Source organism: Cannabis sativa, chromosome 1 (assembly GCF_029168945.1).
Source record: "Cannabis sativa cultivar Pink pepper isolate KNU-18-1 chromosome 1, ASM2916894v1, whole genome shotgun sequence".
Lineage (NCBI taxonomy): Eukaryota > Viridiplantae > Streptophyta > Magnoliopsida > Rosales > Cannabaceae > Cannabis > Cannabis sativa.
The window spans coordinates 33,175,306-33,195,365 of record NC_083601.1 but is presented as its reverse complement, the minus strand read 5'-3'; the positions used below and the strand labels follow the sequence as shown (position 1 = coordinate 33,195,365).

Below are 20,060 nucleotides of genomic sequence, written 5' to 3'. Positions count from 1 at the left end.
AAACCAATCAGAAACGTGAAAAATATTTAATACTTATATATAAAAAAAAAGAGGCGACGACGCTATATCATCCTCCTCCTCAAATGGAAGCTTTTGTAAATTAGGGACCGAGAAAGAGAGAAAACCAGACAAATCTTCTCTGCCCCTACCCACCTTCAAAATTTCTGCTTCAATTTTCTTCTCATTTTGGGATTTTCGGATATTCTAACATTGATATAACTATGTCTCAGACTAACTGGGAAGCCGATAAAATGTAAGTCATATACACATACCCATACCCATGCCCATACACACTATTTTCTATTTTTTTTTGCACTTTCTAAAATTGTTCTCGTTGTTTTCTTTCTGGGTTTCTTTGTCCATGGTCTCTTCTACCTACACTTGGGGCTTTGGGTTGAGTATGTTTTTGGGTTTTTTAGGGTTTTCAGTTCAATGTTATCTCCCACTCCTTTTCTCTTTGAATGGGTATGCAAGGTTTATTTGAGCTTCGTCTTTTATTTTCCGTTTTTGCTTGTGTTAATTCCTTTTTTTCGGTGGGGTCGGGGAGGAGAGAAGGGAGAGAGTGGAGAGGGTTTACTTCTTTCGCAAGATTCTGCCCTTCGATGATGAAGTTTTTTGTGTTGTTGTTTTGGGTTTCTCTTATTTTCGTTTGCTATTTTTGGCATCTGGGTTAACGTTTTTCTCAAATGGGTTTACTGTTTTATATGTTTTCGTATTGGTATGCTAATATTTCATCAGGAGGGTATATCTATGCTTCTTTCACGTGGATTTTCACATATGCTTTTTTTTTTTGATAAGAGTTATCAAGTCTATGTTCTGGGTTTTTATCTGTGAACTTTTGTGTTTATTTTTGTATATGCGGTTTTCTGGGTTTTCTTGGTTGACTGGATGTTATAATTGAGAGTGGAGTGGAGAATTGGTAATTGTCTCCCATTCACTTTCCACATGCCTTTTGAGAACAGACAAATAGAAAATGAAGTCATAGTTTTGTTCTTTTGTACTTTCGCAATGCCCTTTTGCATTTTATTTTTCCTTTATACTCTACCAAGTTATAAGCCTCGTAGGTGTGGCTAAGTGGATGTTCTTCATATCTTACAGATTATTGAGTCTATGAACGCTTTTGTTTTAAAAAAACCATAGATTATTGAGTCTAGTTTTCTCATTTTCCTTTTTATAAGTTGCAATGCTCTTATTCCTACGTATTCATTTTTAAGCTGTTTTGGATGAAAGGACAGGCAAGGACGTTGAGTCTTTTGTTATGTGTGTTTGAGTGTCATACGACTGGTGCGTAAGTAGTGAGGGAGGCTGTAAGGTTTAGTTTAAAAAACACCTATATGCTCTGATTTATATATGTACATATATTATATATTTGCGGAATTTGGTTCCTAGATTGGTTTTCATTTGGATTTTGGATTACCTGTAACTGTTAATTAGTTATCAAGATTTTTCCCAATGAATAAATATGAGGTTGATCAAGCATTTCTGTTTATTTTTGTTGATAGGCTGGATGTGTATATCTATGATTACCTTATGAAAAGGAAATTACATGCATCTGCAAAGGCTTTTCAAGATGAAGGGAAAGTTTCTACAGATCCTGTTGGTAAGAATAAGTAGAGATGTTGTTGAATTAATATTGGGTTTTCAGTTTCTGTAGTTTGTCATAGCTTATTTGAGTAGTGATTTGTATATTTGGATTTTGATGTAACCTACAGCTATTGATGCACCTGGTGGCTTTCTATTTGAATGGTGGTCTGTTTTTTGGGACATTTTTATTGCTAGGACAAATGAAAAACACTCAGAACCAGCCGCATCTTACATTGAGGTTGGTTTGTACCTTTTTGTATATTTGATTTTTTTTTTTTCCTGACAAGGGAAAGGAAGGTGGTGGAGAGATTTTGGTCTCTAGATTTCTTTGCTTGTTATTGCCTTGACTAACTTGATGTCATACATTTTATTTTGATGGGACATGAGAATTGGACTCCACAGCTAGAAATAACACAAGAAATGTATATGTAGAGGACCTTTTTTGACCCACCTTTTTGTCTTCCCAATGTCTCTTTGAAAAATGTCAGACCCAATTGATCAAGGCTCAAGAGCAGCAGCAGTTGCAGCACAAACCTCAGCAGCTTCAGCAGATGCAAATGCAGCAACTTTTGCTCCAGAGGCATGTTCAACAACAACAGCAGCAGCAGCAGCAGCAGCAACAACAACAACAACAACAGCAACAGCAACAGCAACAGCAACAGCAGCAGCAACAGCAACAGCAGCAGAACCAGCAGCAGCAGCAGCAGCAGCAACAGCAGCAGCAGCAGCAGCAGCAACAGCAGAGAAGAGATGGGACTCAGCATTTAAATGGCACTGCCAATGCACTTGTTGGCAATGATTCACTTATGAGGCAAAACCCTGCGACTGCAAATGCTCTGGCTACAAAAATGTATGAGGATAGATTAAAGATTTCACAAGAAAAGGGTTCTTTTGATGATGCGACCATGAAGGTAATAAAGTTGGTATAAAGTCTGAGATGTTTCTTTTCATGGTATAACTTTCAGTTAGTTACAACATATTAATTGTGCAGCAAAGAATAGGTGAAAATGCGAGTCAGATTTTGGACCCAAGTCATGTGTCAATGCTGAATGCTACTACTGTCGCTGGGCAGCCTCCTGGGTAATGTCTTGAAGTGTATATTTTGCATGCTTATGTTGTTTTTTGTATGTAAACTTGTCTTTATGTGGTAGTACTGCTTTATTTGCAGGCAAATGCTGCATGGTACACCTGGAGGCATCCCTGGAAATCTTCAGCAAGTCCAAAATCGCAACCAGCTACCCACTGTTCCTGGGCCAATTCAGGTTAATAATATCTTCTTTATTCTGGTTGTCTACCATGTGAATCTGTTTCCAATTTTTTTTTACCATAGTATGTCTCCCACTATGAAGCAGGATGTAAAAGGTGATATAATGAACTCTAAACCTGCTGGTCCAGAAGGTTCCTTGATTGGCATTCATGGCAGCATTCACGGTATATAATTTTTGTTTCATCCATCACTCAGTTTAATTTTTTCTAGTCCTTCACTTTTGGAATTATGAGACTTATAATATGCTTCTTGAACATGTTTATTATTTATTTTCATTTCTGGATACTTGTAATGCAAATTTGAAAACAAGCTTTACCATTGTGATATAGACTTGTTATCATACTTTTATCGGTATGGTGTGCATGTGTTTAATGTATTGTATTGTTTGGTGCTTCAAAATTATGTCTAGTTTTAGGTAATCTCTTTTAACAGTTTTGCTTGTTCATACAGGACCAAATCAAGGCAGTAATAATTTGACTCTGAAAGGATGGCCTTTGACGGTATGATGTAGAACACAACATTTACAGTGCTCACATTTTTCTACTACATGCATTTGACATGTGCTTCATTTCATAACAAGGAATTGAATTTTGTTAGGCAGGGTAGAAATTGATTCTGAGGATGATTCCAATTTGTGCTGTTAAGGGAAATGTTGATGCTTAATAAGCTTCTAAATCACATATATCCTCCATATGAATGATTACTAGAATAGGAGGACATGAAATATTTGTTTTCCCCTTAATTAGTGATGTGGCTAGTATGTTTATGAGCTGGAAAGAGGTTCATGTTTTAAGCTATTAGTTGTGAGGTTTTTACTTTGTTTTTTATATTCTTCTCTTTAGGCACTAGAACGTATGCGTTCTGGACTTCCTCCCCAAGCAAACCCTCTGATGCAGTCATCTCAATCTTACAATCAAATTCAACAGCATCTTCTGCGCCAGGCACAACAAAGCTTAGCATCTCCATCAACCAATGAATTGGAATCCAGAAGGCTTAGAATGCTTCTCAATAGTCGTAGTATGAGTTTTGGGAAGGATGGCCAATTAGGTTCTGTTGGTGATGTCTCTAATGTTGGATCACCTGTTCAAGTGGGTTGCCCTGTAATACCTCGTGCAGATTCAGATATGTTAATCAAGGTATGTTTTTGTTTTAACATGTTAGACTTGGTGATTATATATAAAAGCTTCATAGAAGTATTTGCGTATGCTTATATATGGCTTATGTCTTAGCTACAGCAGCAGCAACTGCAGAAAGGCAATCAACAAAGGCAACAATATTCACAGCATCCACTTTCAAGCCAATCTCCTCAGAGTTCAAACCATCAAATGCGGCAAGATAAAATTATTGGTACTAGCAGTATCACAGCAGATGGTGGCATGTCTAATTCCTTTCAAGGAAATGACCAGGTTTGACTTCCTCCATCATTAGATTAGATTATATATGATAAGTGATAAGGTGCAGATTTGTTTTATTTGTTCGTTTATATTATGTACTTGGAGCAATGAATAACATCTATTACTTTGTTTTCCTCATGATTTACATCCCTAATTGTTTACTTAGGATCTCTTTTCTTGTGCTTCCAGGGTCAGTTGGATTTCAGTGTATTTTTTAATTGTTTATACTTGGGCTTTAGTTTTTTCTTTGCCTTTACTGCGGTCGTGGTTTCTAATTTAGTATCCTTGTTCAAGGCTTTGAAGAGTCACACAGGAGGACGGAAGAGAAAGCAACCGGTTTCATCTTCAGGTCCCGCTAATAGCTCTGGGACTGCAAATACGGCGGGACCGTCTCCTAGTTCACCCTCATCACCTTCTGCTCACACACCTGGTGATGCTATGTCCATGCCAACTTTGCCCCATACTAGTGGTTCCTCAACATCTCTGCTTATGTTTGGAGCTGATAATTTGGGGACACTTACTACATCATCAAATCAACTGGTATGATAGAATTGTTTTATTAACTTATTTGTGTTAGTGTTTCTTTTTCAGGAAAAGACAGGTTTTGGGTTAAACATTAGGCATCCTTGATGTATAATGTTCATGGTAATATTGACCCATTTTTGATTTTTTGTTAGTTTGGTATTTCCAACTAAAATATTTCTTTACAAGAGATTTTATGTTAATATAAGAACACGGTGCAAACAGACGTGCCCTGTGTTAGGTTTGCTTTCAAACAAGCATATACGTTTTACATATGATCTGTATTAGAAGATCAAGCATAATAAAGTCCTAAAGTACAACATAATATATTAAATATAACAGATTATTTCATACATTATTATATTATCCACCACAATTCACTTACTCTTAATAATTATAACAAACTACATAAAATATCATCACTAATGACAAATGTAATTTTCATTTGTAATTTATATTGATTCATGTTTTTTTTCTGAGAGGAAAAAAATAATATTTCCTGGAGCAGTATTATATTTCAGCATTTAATTGGTGTGGTGATATATCATTTATTGGAACAAAAATTTGCAGGCTGATATAGACCGCTTTGTGGAGGATGGTTCTCTGGATGATAATGTTGAGTCATTCTTATCCCACGATGACAATGACCCTAGAGATAGAGTTAGTCGATGTGCAGATGTCAGCAAAGGTATGATGAATACCGACCTTTCTTTTATTCTATCACACAAGCTCTTACTGGTTTATAAGATTCCTAAAATTTTGTTTCACATTATAGGCTTCTCTTTTTCGGAAACACGGCTTATTCGTGCTAGTACAAATAAAATTGAATGTTGTCACTTTTCACCTGATGGAAAGTTGCTGGCTACTGGTGGGCATGATCGAAAAGTAAGCTTTTCTGACAGAACATTATAAACTCTTGAAATGTTCAGGCTGTAAATTTTTGTTTCATTTTAACACTTGGAGTTAGCTCATGTATAGTACCCTGGTTCTTTCTTTCTTTCTTCTTCTTCTTCTTGCTCTTTTTTTTTTTTTTTTAAATTGCAGGCTGCATTATGGTGCACTGATTCCTTCACTATGAAGTCTACACTCGAAGAGCACTCCCAGTGGATCACTGATGTTCGGTTTAGTCCGAGTTTGTCAAGGCTTGCCACATCTTCTGCTGACAAAACTGTCAGGGTCTGGGATGTTGACAATGTTAGTATACATTCTCCTTTTAGTCTCTTGGAAAATTAGGTGTTCTATTGGAAAATTAGTATGCATTCTCTTGTAGTCTCTTGGACAATTAGATGTTCTACAGTGTTAGTATACTGAGCTTCTGCTTTCTGCTTTTATCTTCTTAGGAAGCTCTTCCTGAGAAAGCTACTAAAATTGGCTTTTCTTAAAATACCTTTAATAGAGCTAAAAGCTTTTCACTCACTGGTTACCCAACCAGCAATAGAAGTTCTTTTGCCCAAAAGCAGCTTTTAAAAGCCCAGCCAACAAGAGCCAATATGTTAGTAGTCGGTACAATATTAGCTAGGCTCTATATTCTTATTTCTTTTGAAATGCTATATCTGTGATTATGCTAGTTTGCCGGGTAAATAAATAGTAATAGAATTTAATCTGAAAGCAATTAGAATGAAGTGACAAGAGCTGTTACAAGGTATGCGGCTTTTCAGGGCAGTTTATGGATTTAACTTTTTAAGGTCTAATTTTGCATTCGTAGGCATATGTGGTGGAACGGCACGTTATTTTTTAACCTCACTTTCTTATTGTTGAGTATTTTTGAGGCTATGTAACAAGGCTGCCATTGTTATATTGAATCTTGGGTTGAGTGAATTTGAGCGGCAAAATTGTGATAGCTTTAAGCTGCTTCACACAATAAATGATCTATCTGAATCAGTAACGAGAAGGTTGAAGTATATGCAGTTAACTCTTTCGTGTTGACCTTAGTCATGAGGGGATGTTTAGTCGTTTTACTTTGTATAAATTTGTTTTATGTATTTAACATATTAATATTTCACCATGCAGCCTGGGTATTCACTTCGTACTTTTACTGGACATTCAACAGCTGTTATGTCTCTGGACTTCCACCCTAGTAAAGAGGACCTTATATGCTCCTGTGATAACAACAGTGAAATAAGATATTGGAGTGTAAAGAACGGTAGTTGTGTTGGAGTTTTCAAGGTATAGCTCATGTCTCATCTTCCAAAATGTGTCCAACAACAAAAAATATATGTTAGTAAACTTCTCAAACAATTGAAACAGCCTATTTCTGTCAATCAGGGAGGAGCAACCCAGTTGAGGTTTCAGCCTTCTCTTGGAAGGTTGCTTGCAGCAGCTGCTGACAATTCTGTATCAATACTTGATGTGGAGACTCAAGTTTGCAGGCATAAGCTGCAGGTTGGTGATGACATTTTCCTTAATTCTTGCTTCCTTGCAATTCTTCTTTTCAGGGATTTGTTTGTTACTTGAGAACTTCGGGTACTCGTCTCATATAATATATATATTTTTCTGCTTGAATATTTGGGCATCTATTTAGTATGTTCATGTTATTGTCTGCTGCAGTTTATTTTATTTAAATATATATAAAAAAATATTGTTTATTTTTTATTAATATACTAGAACAACTTTGTGCTTGAATGGCTCGCGGTGATTGTTAGTTCATTTGTTTATCAACAAATTTGGTGCTGAACATTTTTCTTCTCTGGCAAGCTTTCTACAGATGTAGTAGTCAGCTTGAAAACATTTCTTGAGAAACTATGGTTTAGACATACTATGGTTGCTCAACATTTTGTTACTGTTTCTTCAAGTTGTTCTTCTCCCTTAATAGGTTGTTTGTTTGTTTGATGGGAATTACCATTTCAGGGTCACAAAAACATTGTCCATTCTGTGTGTTGGGATTCTACTGGAGAATATCTGGCATCTGTGAGTGATGAGTTGGTTAGAGTGTGGAGTGTTAGCCCCAGTGGAAAAGTGGACTGTGTCCATGAGTTGAGCTGCACAGGCAACAATTTTCGGACTTGTGTTTTCCATCCAACGCATCCTTCTTTATTGGTTGTTGGCTGTTACGAGGCAAGTTTTGACCATTCTTTCCTTTCTTTTGGTTTCATAACCGAATCTTTCTGTTAGAATTTGTTATAATCATATAATGCCACTCACATACCACTTAGCATGCCCAAACTTGAGTATCTAACCGGGTTTATATTATGCAGACTCTGGAGATTTGGAACATGGATGAAAGCAAGACAATGACTCTCCATGCTCATGACAACCTGGTTTCTTCATTGGCAGTATCTAAAGTTACTGGTTTGGTAGCTTCGGCAAGTCACGACAATTGTGTCAAGCTCTGGAAGTGAGAGGTTGCTTTTGTTATCTTGACAAAATTGGAAATACTTTTAACTCATACTGCAACAAAAATAGTGGTCTTTTTAGAGTTGTTTATATTGGTTACATCGTATTGTAGTAGGGACAAGGGTCTTTAGGTGATGACACTACCCGGTCTCAGTAACCCAAAGAAAGAAAGTTCTCATACCAAAGCTAACCAATGTAGTCAGAACAAACTTTGGAGGAAGGTGTTTTTTTTGTTAAAATCACAGGGGTTATAATGTAAAGGGCTCTTTTGTGTCGTTAAATTCCCTTGTAAGAGATGATATACTTGTTGCTTTGTTTATATTATGTCTTATCTAATTTAAGGTCAAGCTTCCCATTATACGTATGTAGATAATAGATATGCCTTTTCTCTTTGTGGTCAAATTCTGGTGATTAGTTTATCTACATCGGTTATTAAGTTGGGTTGTCAACATTTCTTATGCTCATCCGAATTACAAGGGTATTTTGAGTATTGATGTGTATTTCACACATTTATGAGATAAAAAATGGTTGATTGAAATATTTTACCACATTTGTGTGTATTATATGTTAATCAAATTGAATAATTTTGATTTTGGTGACTGAAGGTTATTGAAAAGTAAGGAAAGACTGATTAGTGATTAACACAGTTGATCCTTTCAAAATATATTTCATTGACGAATTTTCTAAGGCAACAAGAAAAGCAGGATACGAATATAAAAGAGTAGTGTTAGGAGACAAAATGCTTTTTACCTGTCAAATGATTCACTTGTTGAGTAATTAACAACCTTTTTTATGCAATTTTTTTTAAGGTAAGGGTACTTTTGTATTTAACGTTATTTATAATTTCACACATGTGTAAGTAGAGCTAATATTATATTTATCAATGAAAATATCTTGAAACTCCATTAAGCTTTTTAGGAAAGTGACCTGATAATTTGCGAAGCACCTTATCACCAACATGATAGGGGCTTTACTATGTATAAAGGCCATATAATTTTATTTTGTCTATGTGCTGCTTGTTTGTTATCTTTGTTGGATAATTGTGTATCATTTATCTATGCATTTTCTTGTAGATTGTGTGAGATTGATCCTTCAATGACTTGTGTTGTGCTTGCTCATACTTTGTGATTCCACTTAACATGTACAGGACATGTATTCTGCCTAACTATTGAGTTTATTTGCCTATAAATGTCCTTAGGCTAACTGGCTAACTCATTGTCTTAACAAGTGTCGCACAAACTGTTTACTTGGAAGTGTCCAAATAGCTGGCCCGTAACACCAAACAATATGAATAATTATTTTAAAAAGTAAAGTCTCGAAGCTTGTTAGAATTTATTTTACTCGAATGAAAATATGACTCAAAGAGGGAAATGACAATTTTACTGAAAATAGAAAAAAATTTAATAAAAAACATAAGTAGATGGGAACAAGTTACGTTATTGAGCTTTAGTAATATCACTCCTAATCAACTCAAGTGCCTTATTAAAGTGATTTGCCTTAATTCCAAGATATTCTTTCCAAGTTGTTGGACGATATAAAGGAAAAGGTGATGAGAGTTGAATCAAAGGTTCAATCTTCACATCTTTTGGTGGGCCATAGAAATAAGCGGTTGAGATCCGATGATGTGTCTTGTTAACAACCGCACGATGTAACACACTCTTGAAACGCCCATTAGACAAAATTTGCATCAAATCTCCTACATTGATGACGAGTGCACCTTCCACTGCATGCACCGGTACCCACCCGATCCCTTCCTTCTGGACTTGGAGGCCAGTGCTGCTTTGCAATAGTAGAGTGAGCAATGAGGAGTCCGTGTGAGCAGCCAAGCCCATAGCTTTGGTTGGGTCCGGACAGACTGGGTATGAATTCAGCTGAAGTGGGCCATTAGAATTTTGGCAACCATATTTGGGCTTAATATTTTTTGTGTCTTGTTGTGTTAGGCCCAATGACCCAAACATCAAGCCCATTATATGTTCAGCAAGCCTGTTCATCTCCTTTTGGCACGATTCCATCACGTTGCTGCAGGAATAAGCCAGACAGATTCACATTAAAATTTAAAATTAATGTTTATGGGAAAACCCGTGCCATAAAGACCAAATTTGATTAAATGTTTTATAAATATAATATAATGCACGTTACTGGGTTTTGATGCTCCTGAAAATCATATATTGCGTTGCAGTATAAACAGGCCAATCAATAGCCATATAATCATCAAATAGTTTGAATATGATGAGCTGTATATATCCATTTAAAAAGTGAAAAAAGTGATCTATGAGCTGTATTTATATGTTTTCATATTCCCATTTAAATAAAAATTAAATAAATTTATTTAGCTACGAAAGTTAAGCAGATTTTGAATAATAAGCAAAGTTTATTTGTTGGACAAAATAAGGAAAATGTTTGACAGTGTTTTTAATTTTTAGTTTTCTGAAATTTATTTTTAAAGTTGAAAATAAAAAACAATTTTTTGTCATTTTTAAATTTTAACTGTGTTTGAGTGAGATGTTTTAAAATATTTACTTTTTACTAAAAAATACTTTAACATTCTATAAACCCAACTTCATCATAGACTTGGACCCAATTCCCCCATCTAGATCCAGACCCGGATCAGAGCTTGGCTCAAACCTCAATAAACATTATTTTTGAAAATAATAAACAACAATTTTTTAATGTTTTCTCATTTTTTTTTTATTTTCTATTTTTACAAAATTTGTCCAACCGCGTCCTAATTTATTTTTAAAAACTATTTGTAGAATAAGAGAAACGGCTTTCTAACAAAGAGAAATTATATAATTAAATAATATATGTTGACACTTGGGTATAGTATAGTAGTAGTATATAGTATATTCCTTATCTATAAATTTTTTAATATTTTGAAAAATAAATAAAAAAACAATCTATGGCGCTGTAGTCCCCTTTGGGGTTATGGTATAGGTAAGGGTAAAGAGAAAGAGGTGCCTCTGTCGCTACATAAAGGTACAGCTAATAAGTGTTGAATATAATATATATTGAAAAACGACAATTACAAGCGCAGTCATCAAAGTGAATTTGATAAACGATTTCCCATGCAGCAATCTACTCATTGATCGGTTGCGGTTGGAAACGGAGTGTAGTACCGATTCATTTTACCCCAATAATTACGGCGGCCGCTCCCCCCTTACTACTCACAATTTACATATCATATTTTGGCAACTCTCCATTATTTATCCATATCTTCATGATTTAATATTCTAAATTATCATTCATCGGACGGTACTAGCTATATATATAGACAAAACAGAATTTGGACAAAATCTGCATTTTCTTTTTATATATATATATGTATATACATATATGTTATAATTATATATATTGAAATCCAATCGGTTGAAACGAACATTTGGATGTACATGTACAAATATATATATATGTATAAATGTGAGGGGTGTTCATCAAACCGCTTACACCGCACCACACCGTACGTAACGGTTTAAAATTCTTTGCGGTGCGGTCGCAGTTGGAATTTAGCCTAAACCGCACGGTGCGGTGCAGTTTGTGGTTTTGAATTGTTAACATGCAGTTCAAATCGCACACAGCATATTATAAAAATACCAATTTTTTATATTTATTTAGGTCCAATATGTGAAGGCCCAACCTAAGCCCACTAATTATTGTATTGTTGAAACTTGAAACTTTTTTTTTCATATTTATTTTCAAGCTTTATGGTATTTTTGACAAGTTTGCTTAAATTTTGTTGTATTTTTGATAGTTTAATTATTTAGTAATAGTCTAAACCGCAAAAATCGCATAAACCGCACCGTATTGCATCATTTTTTGTGGTTTTTTAGTTTTGCGATACGGGTGCGGGAAATTGAAAAAACTGTATGTGCCAATTGATTTGAAAAAATAGTCAAAAACTACGCCATCCGCACCGCGAACACTAATAAATCTTACATATTTTTGTTTTTTCGTATAGGTAAATAATTGTTTAAATTTTATTTTGGATATGGTAAATTATATCAAATTTGATGGGTAAATAAATACAACATAAGAAAAAAAATTACACTATTTTTTTTTATCACAAAACAAGTAGTGAATCTATCAGAAGGACCATTTAAGGTATACTCATGAATTTCCTATATAAATAATTAGTAAATGACGTCACCTCATGAAACTTTATATTATAGTATACAGATAAATATGATGAACTATATATATAATTATATGATTACATAGTACTTTAGATAAACCGTTAAAATTTACTACGTAAAACGCAATGCATGGAGCTGCATGCTCGGACACATTAATTACCGTCCTCTCAAATTCCATTTTCCGTAAATGTTTTTCCACAAAAAATAATTAAAAAAAAAGATATCACTGTCCACTCAAAACTTTTTTTTGTAAAGAAAAAAATAATGTATATTTTATTATGTATGCCAAAAAAGGAGCAGAAAATAAAAATAAATTATTTAATTGTTCGGACGTACCAGAAGTGATCTCGTTGATGATGATCGTGGGGCCAGAGTTTGCGAGTATGTTCCAGCGGTGACTCAATGATGGTGAACCCTTCTGACCACATTCGCTTAGGGAAGAAGGTCGACATTCGGGGCAAGCCGTACCCGGAAAGGCTGTCGAGTGATCGAATGGCCAGGAGTTTCTGATCGGACGGTAGAGAAAACAATCGACGGCTCTGATTCTCGACTTCGCGGAGTAGGTTGGAAGGAACTCCATGGTGGGTGACATGAAAAATGCCCCAGTTCTCACAGGCATGTCGCATGAGAGAAATGGCTTTCGGGTCGGAGAGATTAATTACGGGTATTGACTCGGATTCGGAGGTTGAAAGCGGGTTGGGATGGGTGAGCTCCCAAGTGTGGGATTCGGGTAACTTTGAGACTGATTTGAAGTCAAGTGGGATGATGGAACATTGGTGATTGTTGTTATGATCATCTTTGGTAGTGTTTTTGGTATGGTGATTTGTTTTCAAACTAGAATATTGTGAGGTTGGCATATTTGTTTTGGCCATGGGTGTAAGAAAAGTATTTTTTTATTCTTTCTAAGGTAAGGAAAAGTATATATGATTGATTGTATATATATACTAGTTTGAAATAATGTAGAGATCAAAACTCTCTCTTCCCCATATATATATGTATATATATTTTTATATATGACCAAATAATCGAAGTGGACAAGATTACGTTTCCAATGAGGGACAAAAACTATATTCACTATATATATATATTTATATTTATATACTTCACATATTCATTTTATGTTTATACAGTTGTACTCATCTGATCTGAAAATTTGATGACATTTTCGTCTTTTATATACAATCCACCAAAGGCTATAATAATGGAGTTTAAGAGGTTCCCATTCACTCTTAAAATAGAGCATTAATTTTGAGGTGGCGTTCAAATATTAGCGATATTTTATAAAGATTATTACATTAAATGGAACTCAATATCTATAATAACAATATATATATAACACATTGAGTGGTAAAAAACACTATTAGTTCTTTAAGATATCATCAAATGACCAATTAATGAAAATGAGAAACTGTACATATGTGTGATGCAAAACACATTGGGAAGAGATTAGTACTCAGCGATTGGAATTCGAATTACTTTATATAAATATATTTATTTGAATTCTATCCATGTGAGCATTTGCATACATTATTACTGGTGCTGTGTGATTTCAAATAATTAGCAGTTTTTATAATTATTATTAAATTAAAATATTTATACATGAAACTTAATACTTATTAATTACACCCTTTTAATATTTTTTCTCCGTGCTATATTGAAACATAGTGTGTATATCTGTGTGAATCGAAAATAAAAAAACCAATTGTTATATCTATATATATATGCATTAGTTATGAAAACCAATTTTAATGAAATACATTAATGCATATATATGGATTCACATTTTTTATTTATTTACTTTTAAGGAGGGCATCAAATAATCCGAATTGTAACAGAAAAAGGTTGTATATATATATATTACAAATATTAGCTAGTATGTGCGCGCGTAATAGTTAAATATGGAATATGGAGAATGGGCAGTAGTGGTTTGGTGGAGAGGCCTTTAATTGCTTCCAAGTTGGTAGGTAATTAACCTTGGCTTGGCTTATAGCTCTCCTTTAGTACTAATTGCAGCTAGGTGCTTCCCTTTTTCTCTAGCTAGGGTGCATGGACCATGTAGTGTTTGGTTGGTTGGTCTTCTCTGAATCAGGTGTTAGGGACTCTATATAGTGTGTGGGAAGGATTCGGGTGGGGTCGCAGCCATCTCGGGGCGCCCCGTATATATAGTAGTCGCTGCCCTAATGTCAATGTCGCTTTTGGAAATCTTTAAATTTTGTTTCTGTTTTTATTATTTATACAATATATTTGCTTTTATTTCTACTTGATTAACTAGCTTATGTGCTTATGTTTCGCTTTTATGTACGTTTTCTTTCTTCAATAATGTTGACCCTTGTCCTCTCAGGAATATGCCTTAATTTGGTCATTACTTTTTTTTTTTTTTTTTTTTTTGGGGGATCTTTCCCTTCCAGATCATGACTGAAGATATATTTTACGTTTTGGTATCTTCAAATAGGGCTCGATCGATGATTTAGTATTGATTATCGATCTGCAGCTGGCTCACAATTATGTGTGTCTCTATAGCTTGCTCTATCAGTGTGTAATATTAATATATAGGCTTCATTTACCTTTTATTTGAAGAGCTTAATTATTTGAATTACCTTGTGAGATTTATATTAAGCAGATCACTTGTATTAATTGGATCCACTATAACTATTATTATTAATTAATGATTTTCTTAGGGTGTATACTATGGCTGGATCGATGTCAATCTAATCTATTATTTTTCTACTCATTTGATCTAATCTAATTATTATTTGGATTTATAAAATTGTCATATTAGACGCAAAATTTAATCCAATCCAATTCAATTAGTAATTAAATTAAATCGGTTTTGTAATTAGATATTGTTGCGTAAACTGCTAGCAAAATAAAAGAGGAACGATATTACCGAATGAAGAATTCTGGGTTGAGTCGCGGACTAAGTCGCTCTCTTTAAGACGTTCGCGGCACTGCCCAGGAGTGTGCAAGCAGTCGAAAATTGCCGGTCGTCCCCTGTGGATAAAATGTTCCCGCCGTTGCACTGTATCGGAACCCCACTGCACTGTAGAGCACCGTCGAATACACCCAAAAAATTTGATATCGCAGATGGAATTTTAATTTTATGAAAAACTGTATTTTTCTGATACGAAAAAGAGATGTTTTCTTCCCACCAGTTCAATCGCATTATATAGGCGAATGGATTGAATAAACATAACGGGAAGAATAACGTTTTCTGAAGTGGGGTGAGTTGGTCTTTTGAACGTGTCCCGTTAACTGATACGACTAAGTAATCAGTTTAATTAAACACGTTTCTTAATTAAATTAATAAATAAAAAATAATTATTTTATTAAATAATTTTTTTGTAAAAAATAATATTGTGTCACACCACACCACACCAACCCAACCCGGCTCGGATCGGACGGACGGCGCGCGCGCGTGTGTGGTGGGTCAAGTGTGTGTGTTCTTACCCATTCGCACAAAACTGGGTACCCCTTGGGGCCCAAACCCAAATGCCAAAGTTGCACTCTTTATACCCTTGTCAATGAGGGTTCATATCCCATGTGGGACTCTTTCCAACTCACACACACTAAGACACTTATATATTTTGTTAAAATATTCACAATATTTCCAACAATCCCCCACTTGAATTTTTTAAAAAAATATTTCCATCTACTAGTATCATTCAACAATAAGATTGAGCATAAACAAAGGTATCTTTCGATTTGAACCTCTGCGTAGTGAATACGATTTAGATTTTACTAGAGTGACCGTAGTCTTGAACTCTATCTCTAACATTGTACCACGCAACAACCTTTTCAAGGGTGTAATCAAAAGCCCGTGCGTTAATGGCCATGCACGTCTATCCCAGTATAGTGAACGCTCTAGAAATTTTGCCCAAAATTTCATAGGAAGCGGCCCCACTCCCACATTCACATAGGTGAGTCTATCAAGAGTACTCCCGTAGCTCGGTACTCCACTCCACTTGGAGTATAGATCTCATTAAGAGTTTCTATTAACTCAACCTTAAATCGCTTCAGGAATTCATGCTTCTCTTTTCGTATAATTATAGCATGATCTCAGTTTTATCACTTCATAACTTGTTATTACCCATTGAACCTATTTCTTGGGATCTCCAGTCTATAGGTTATGAGTGATTCATCAATCTAAGGGCAACAGTCCCATTCCTTTCGATGTTTTAAGGACTTTCTCTCTAGCTAAGCCTTTCGTCAAAGGATCAGCCAAGTTATCATCGTTGCGTACATGATCCACTCTAACAAGCCTCCCGTTGAGAGAAACTCTCTAACAGTGCTGTGCTTACGACGTATTTGTCGTCTCTTACCGTTGCAGTAACGGTTCGTACTTTTGCAATAGCCGCGTACTATCGCAATGGATCAACACACTCGGAATAGGTTTTTCCCATAAAGGAATCTCGCCCAGCAGCTTCTCACCAACTCCGCTTCTTCACTAGCGTAGCTAGCGCTATCATTTCGTACTCCATTGTAGATTGAGCCGAATAGTCCGTTTCTTAGATTTCCATGAAAACGTCCACTGCCTATGCTAAAAATATAGCCACCGGTTGCCTTGGAGTCATCCGATAAAGTGTTCCAACAAGATCACCGTACCCCTCAAGTACAAACTCGGAAACTTTTGATAATGTAATCCAAGAGTCAATGTTCTTTTCGAGGTATCTCATGACCCTCTCTATAGCATTCCAATGCTCGCACTAGGTCTACTAGTAAACCCGCATAGTAATCCCACGACATAGGCAATGTCTGTCTAGTACAATCGGGCATACCGAAGATCGCCAATGATGCTCGCATATTCAGATTGCCTACACCATCACCAAGTTGTTCTTAAATAATTTTACACTCGGGATCATATGGTGTACAAGCAGGTTTACAGTTAAAGTAATTATATTTCTTTAAGATCTTCTCAATGTAGTGAGATTGATCCAAAGAAATTCCCTTTTCAGTCCTAGTGATCTGTATACCAAGGATTACATTCGCTTCACCTAGATCTTTCATGTCAAAATTTTCACATAGCAAAGATTTCACATTGTTCACGACATGAATATTAGATCCAAAAATTAGCAAGTCATCCACATATAAACAAATAATGGTACACACATTATTTTCAGATTTATAGTAAATGCATTTGTCACTTTCATTTACTTTAAAGCCATGTGAGATGACAAGATTATCAAATTTTTCATGCCATTGCTTAGGTGCCTGTTTCAAACCATACAAAGATTTATCTAATTTACACACTTTATGTTCTTGACCAGGAACAACAAAACCTTCAGGTTGGTCCATGTAAATCTCTTCTTCTAATTCACCATTCAAGAAAGCAGTTTTAACATCCATTTGGTGCACAACAAGATTATGAATAGCAGCAAGAGCAAAAAGCACACGAATAGATGTAATTCTAGTAACAGTGAAAATGTATCAAAGAAATCTACATTTTCTCTTTGTCTAAACCCTTTGGCAACAAAGTCGTGCCTCGTACTTTTCAACAAGACTGATCGGTCTTAATTTCTTTTTCATAATCCACTTACAACCTATTGTCTTACAACCTGGTGGTAACACAACTAAATGCCAAGTTCCATTTGACTCAAGAGAGTCCATTTCATCATTAATAGCTTCATTCCATAAATCAGCATCTAAAGGAAGTCAAGGCTTTTCGAGGTTAGAAGGATCCTCCTCTGTGAGTATATGCACAAAAATCGAACCAAAATCTTTGGTAATTCTAGCTCTTTTACTTCGTCTAGGTTCAGTTTCTATACCCTTTTCATGCTCATTATCCCTTAAAGCAGTCATGTTACTAGATGATGCACCCCCACTATTTCTCAATTTAAATGGAAATCTATGTTCGAAAAATCAAAGATCATTAGATTCCAAAATAGTATGCGCTTTTAAATCATAAAATCTATATGCTTTACTATTAACAACATATCTAATAAAAACACATTCATATGCTCTACTAGCAAATTTAATTCTCTTAGGATCAGGAATTCTAACATATGCCAAACAACCCCAAGTTTTAAAATATGAGATATCGGGGTTGTTTAATTTTCAAACTTTCATATGGAGAAATTTTCCTTTTAGATTTAGGAACTCTATTAAGCACATAACATACAAGCTAATAAAATTTCTCCCCACCAATGAGAAGACCCGAATTCAATAAAATAGCAACAACAACATTCGCAAGAAGAGTTCTATTTTTTCTTTCAAAACTTTGCCATTCATTTCAAAAGAATAAGGTGCACTTATCGTGTATGATTCCATGTGAGTTATAAAATTCAATAAAAGCAAGTAGAATCATATTCAAGGCTCTATCGCTACGAAACTTCTTAATTTTTCTACTAAGTTGATTTTCAATTTCAGCCACAAATATCTTAAACATATCAAGAGCTTCACTTTTATTTTTCATTAAATACACATAGGTAAAGTCAGAACAATCATCAATAAAAGTGATAAAGTAGCGTTTACCATTTCTAGTCAAAGTTCCATCAAGTTCACAAATATCAGAATGGATTAAATCTAGAGGCTCGGTTTCTTTTTCTAACACAGATTTATGTGGTGTTTTAGTAATCTTGGCTTGGCTACAAAATTCGCATTTTTCAAAGTCATTTAAAGATAATTTAGGAATTAGGCCTAAACTACTCATGTTCTTGATTATGCGTTTATTTACGTGACAAAGTCTAAGCATGCCAAGTATTAAAAGAACACAACATATAAGGTATGATTAACTTTATTAACTTGAACATTCAATTTAAACATTCCCTCAGTTGCATACCCCTTCCCCACAAATATCCCATTCTTAGTTAAAGTAAACAAATCAGCTCCTATAGTCTGAGTGAACCCCGCCTTGTTAAGAAGGTAGCCCGAGACCAAATTCTTCCTCATCTCTGGAGTGTGCATCACATCTTTTAGAATCACAGTTCTTCCAGAGGTGAAGTTCAATTCCACATTTCCGGACAAGAACTATAGTGGAAAGGAGTCACCCAACAACACTTTCTCGATCCTCGCATATGCGCAACATATGTTTTAAACATATTTCTATCATAGCGTACATGGCGAGAAGCGCCGTATCTACCCACCACCCTTCGTATCCACCAATAAGGTTGATCTCCGAAATCATAGCCGTAAAAGGCACTTCCTTCGTCAAAGTTAGACTGCTGGGAGCGAACTAGGCCTCGTTCTTACACTTTCGTGCCATATGACCTGGCTTGTTACAGTTGTAACACATGAACAAACCAAAGTCATTTCTATTAGGGGGTGGTTGCTGCCTGTTATTATGGTTCCTTTGATGGTTCCAATTCTGATTGTTGTTATTGGTTCGAGGTTGATTGTTGCGGTTTGGATTCGCTTTGCGATTCTGATTCTTAAAGTTTTTCCCATTGGGTTTCGTAACAAGAAGTTGGATCTTTTATTAGTGTTGTTGTTGTTTCCAACAACAAGCACCTCTTCCTTTTGGTCTTGTTTTCGAGCTTCCTCCTCAATTCGAAGACGAGTGATCAGACTTTCCAACGAAAACTCATTTGTTTTATGCCTGAGAGTATTTTTAAAATCTTTCCACGAAGGGGGTAATTTATCAATCATAATAGCAACTTGAAATTGTTCATCAATAGTCATACCTTCAGAAAGAATTTCGTGAGCTATTTTCTGAAGCTCGTGAGACTGAGCTTCGACTGATTTATCATCGGTCATTTGAAACTTCAAGTAGCGGCCGACGAGGCCGTATTTCTTTGTTCCCGCCTCCTGTGATATTTTTTCCGTAATGCTTCCCATATCTCCTTGGCATTTGTCGAATTATAATAATCATACAAATCATCAGACAAACCATTCAAA

At 35.3% G+C, this 20,060-nt stretch overlaps 2 protein-coding genes across 13 annotated transcripts; one reads left to right on the top strand and one right to left on the bottom strand.

Annotated features, from left to right (window-relative positions):
• On the top strand, positions 1-8,458 carry LOC115706179 (transcriptional corepressor LEUNIG). 12 transcript variants are annotated; one of them, XM_061108270.1, is made up of 18 exons: positions 1-253; positions 1,503-1,600; positions 1,713-1,822; positions 2,073-2,495; positions 2,576-2,664; positions 2,753-2,846; positions 2,937-3,015; positions 3,302-3,351; positions 3,694-3,987; positions 4,090-4,257; positions 4,540-4,785; positions 5,338-5,455; positions 5,543-5,652; positions 5,812-5,961; positions 6,778-6,933; positions 7,033-7,149; positions 7,615-7,821; positions 7,962-8,458. In XM_061108270.1, the coding sequence occupies exons 1-18, from the start codon at positions 222-224 to the stop codon at positions 8,103-8,105; spliced, it is 2,685 nt and encodes an 894-aa protein (XP_060964253.1). In that variant the 5' UTR covers positions 1-221; the 3' UTR covers positions 8,106-8,458. The 12 variants fall into 12 exon arrangements, with proteins under 12 accessions (XP_060964253.1, XP_030489593.2, XP_060964252.1 ...); XM_030633733.2 differs by having other exon boundaries at positions 7,015-7,149; XM_061108269.1 differs by having other exon boundaries at positions 4,087-4,257.
• Positions 8,459-9,417: 959 nt separating this feature from the next.
• LOC115704454 (gibberellin 3-beta-dioxygenase 3-like) lies at positions 9,418-13,233 on the bottom strand. The gene is made up of 2 exons (XM_030631662.2): positions 12,567-13,233; positions 9,418-10,119 (listed from the first exon to the last, which is right to left on the bottom strand). Exons 1-2 carry the CDS (start codon positions 13,100-13,102, stop codon positions 9,537-9,539), a joined length of 1,119 nt encoding a protein of 372 aa, XP_030487522.2. The 5' UTR covers positions 13,103-13,233; the 3' UTR covers positions 9,418-9,536.
• Between the last annotated feature and the right edge of the window lie 6,827 nt (positions 13,234-20,060).

Coding starts and splice junctions, on each gene's coding strand:
- LOC115706179 (XM_061108262.1), top strand. CDS start 362: ATGGTCTCTTCTACCTACACTTGGGGCTTTGGGTTGAGTATGTTTTTG. Junction 4,258..4,539: donor CCTTTCAAGGAAATGACCAG/GTTTGACTTCCT, acceptor TCCTTGTTCAAG/GCTTTGAAGAGTCACACAGG. Junction 6,934..7,014: donor GTTGTGTTGGAGTTTTCAAG/GTATAGCTCATG, acceptor CAATTGAAACAG/CCTATTTCTGTCAATCAGGG.
- LOC115704454 (XM_030631662.2), bottom strand. CDS start 13,102: ATGGCCAAAACAAATATGCCAACCTCACAATATTCTAGTTTGAAAACA. Junction 10,120..12,566: donor CATCAACGAGATCACTTCTG/GTACGTCCGAAC, acceptor TTATTCCTGCAG/CAACGTGATGGAATCGTGCC.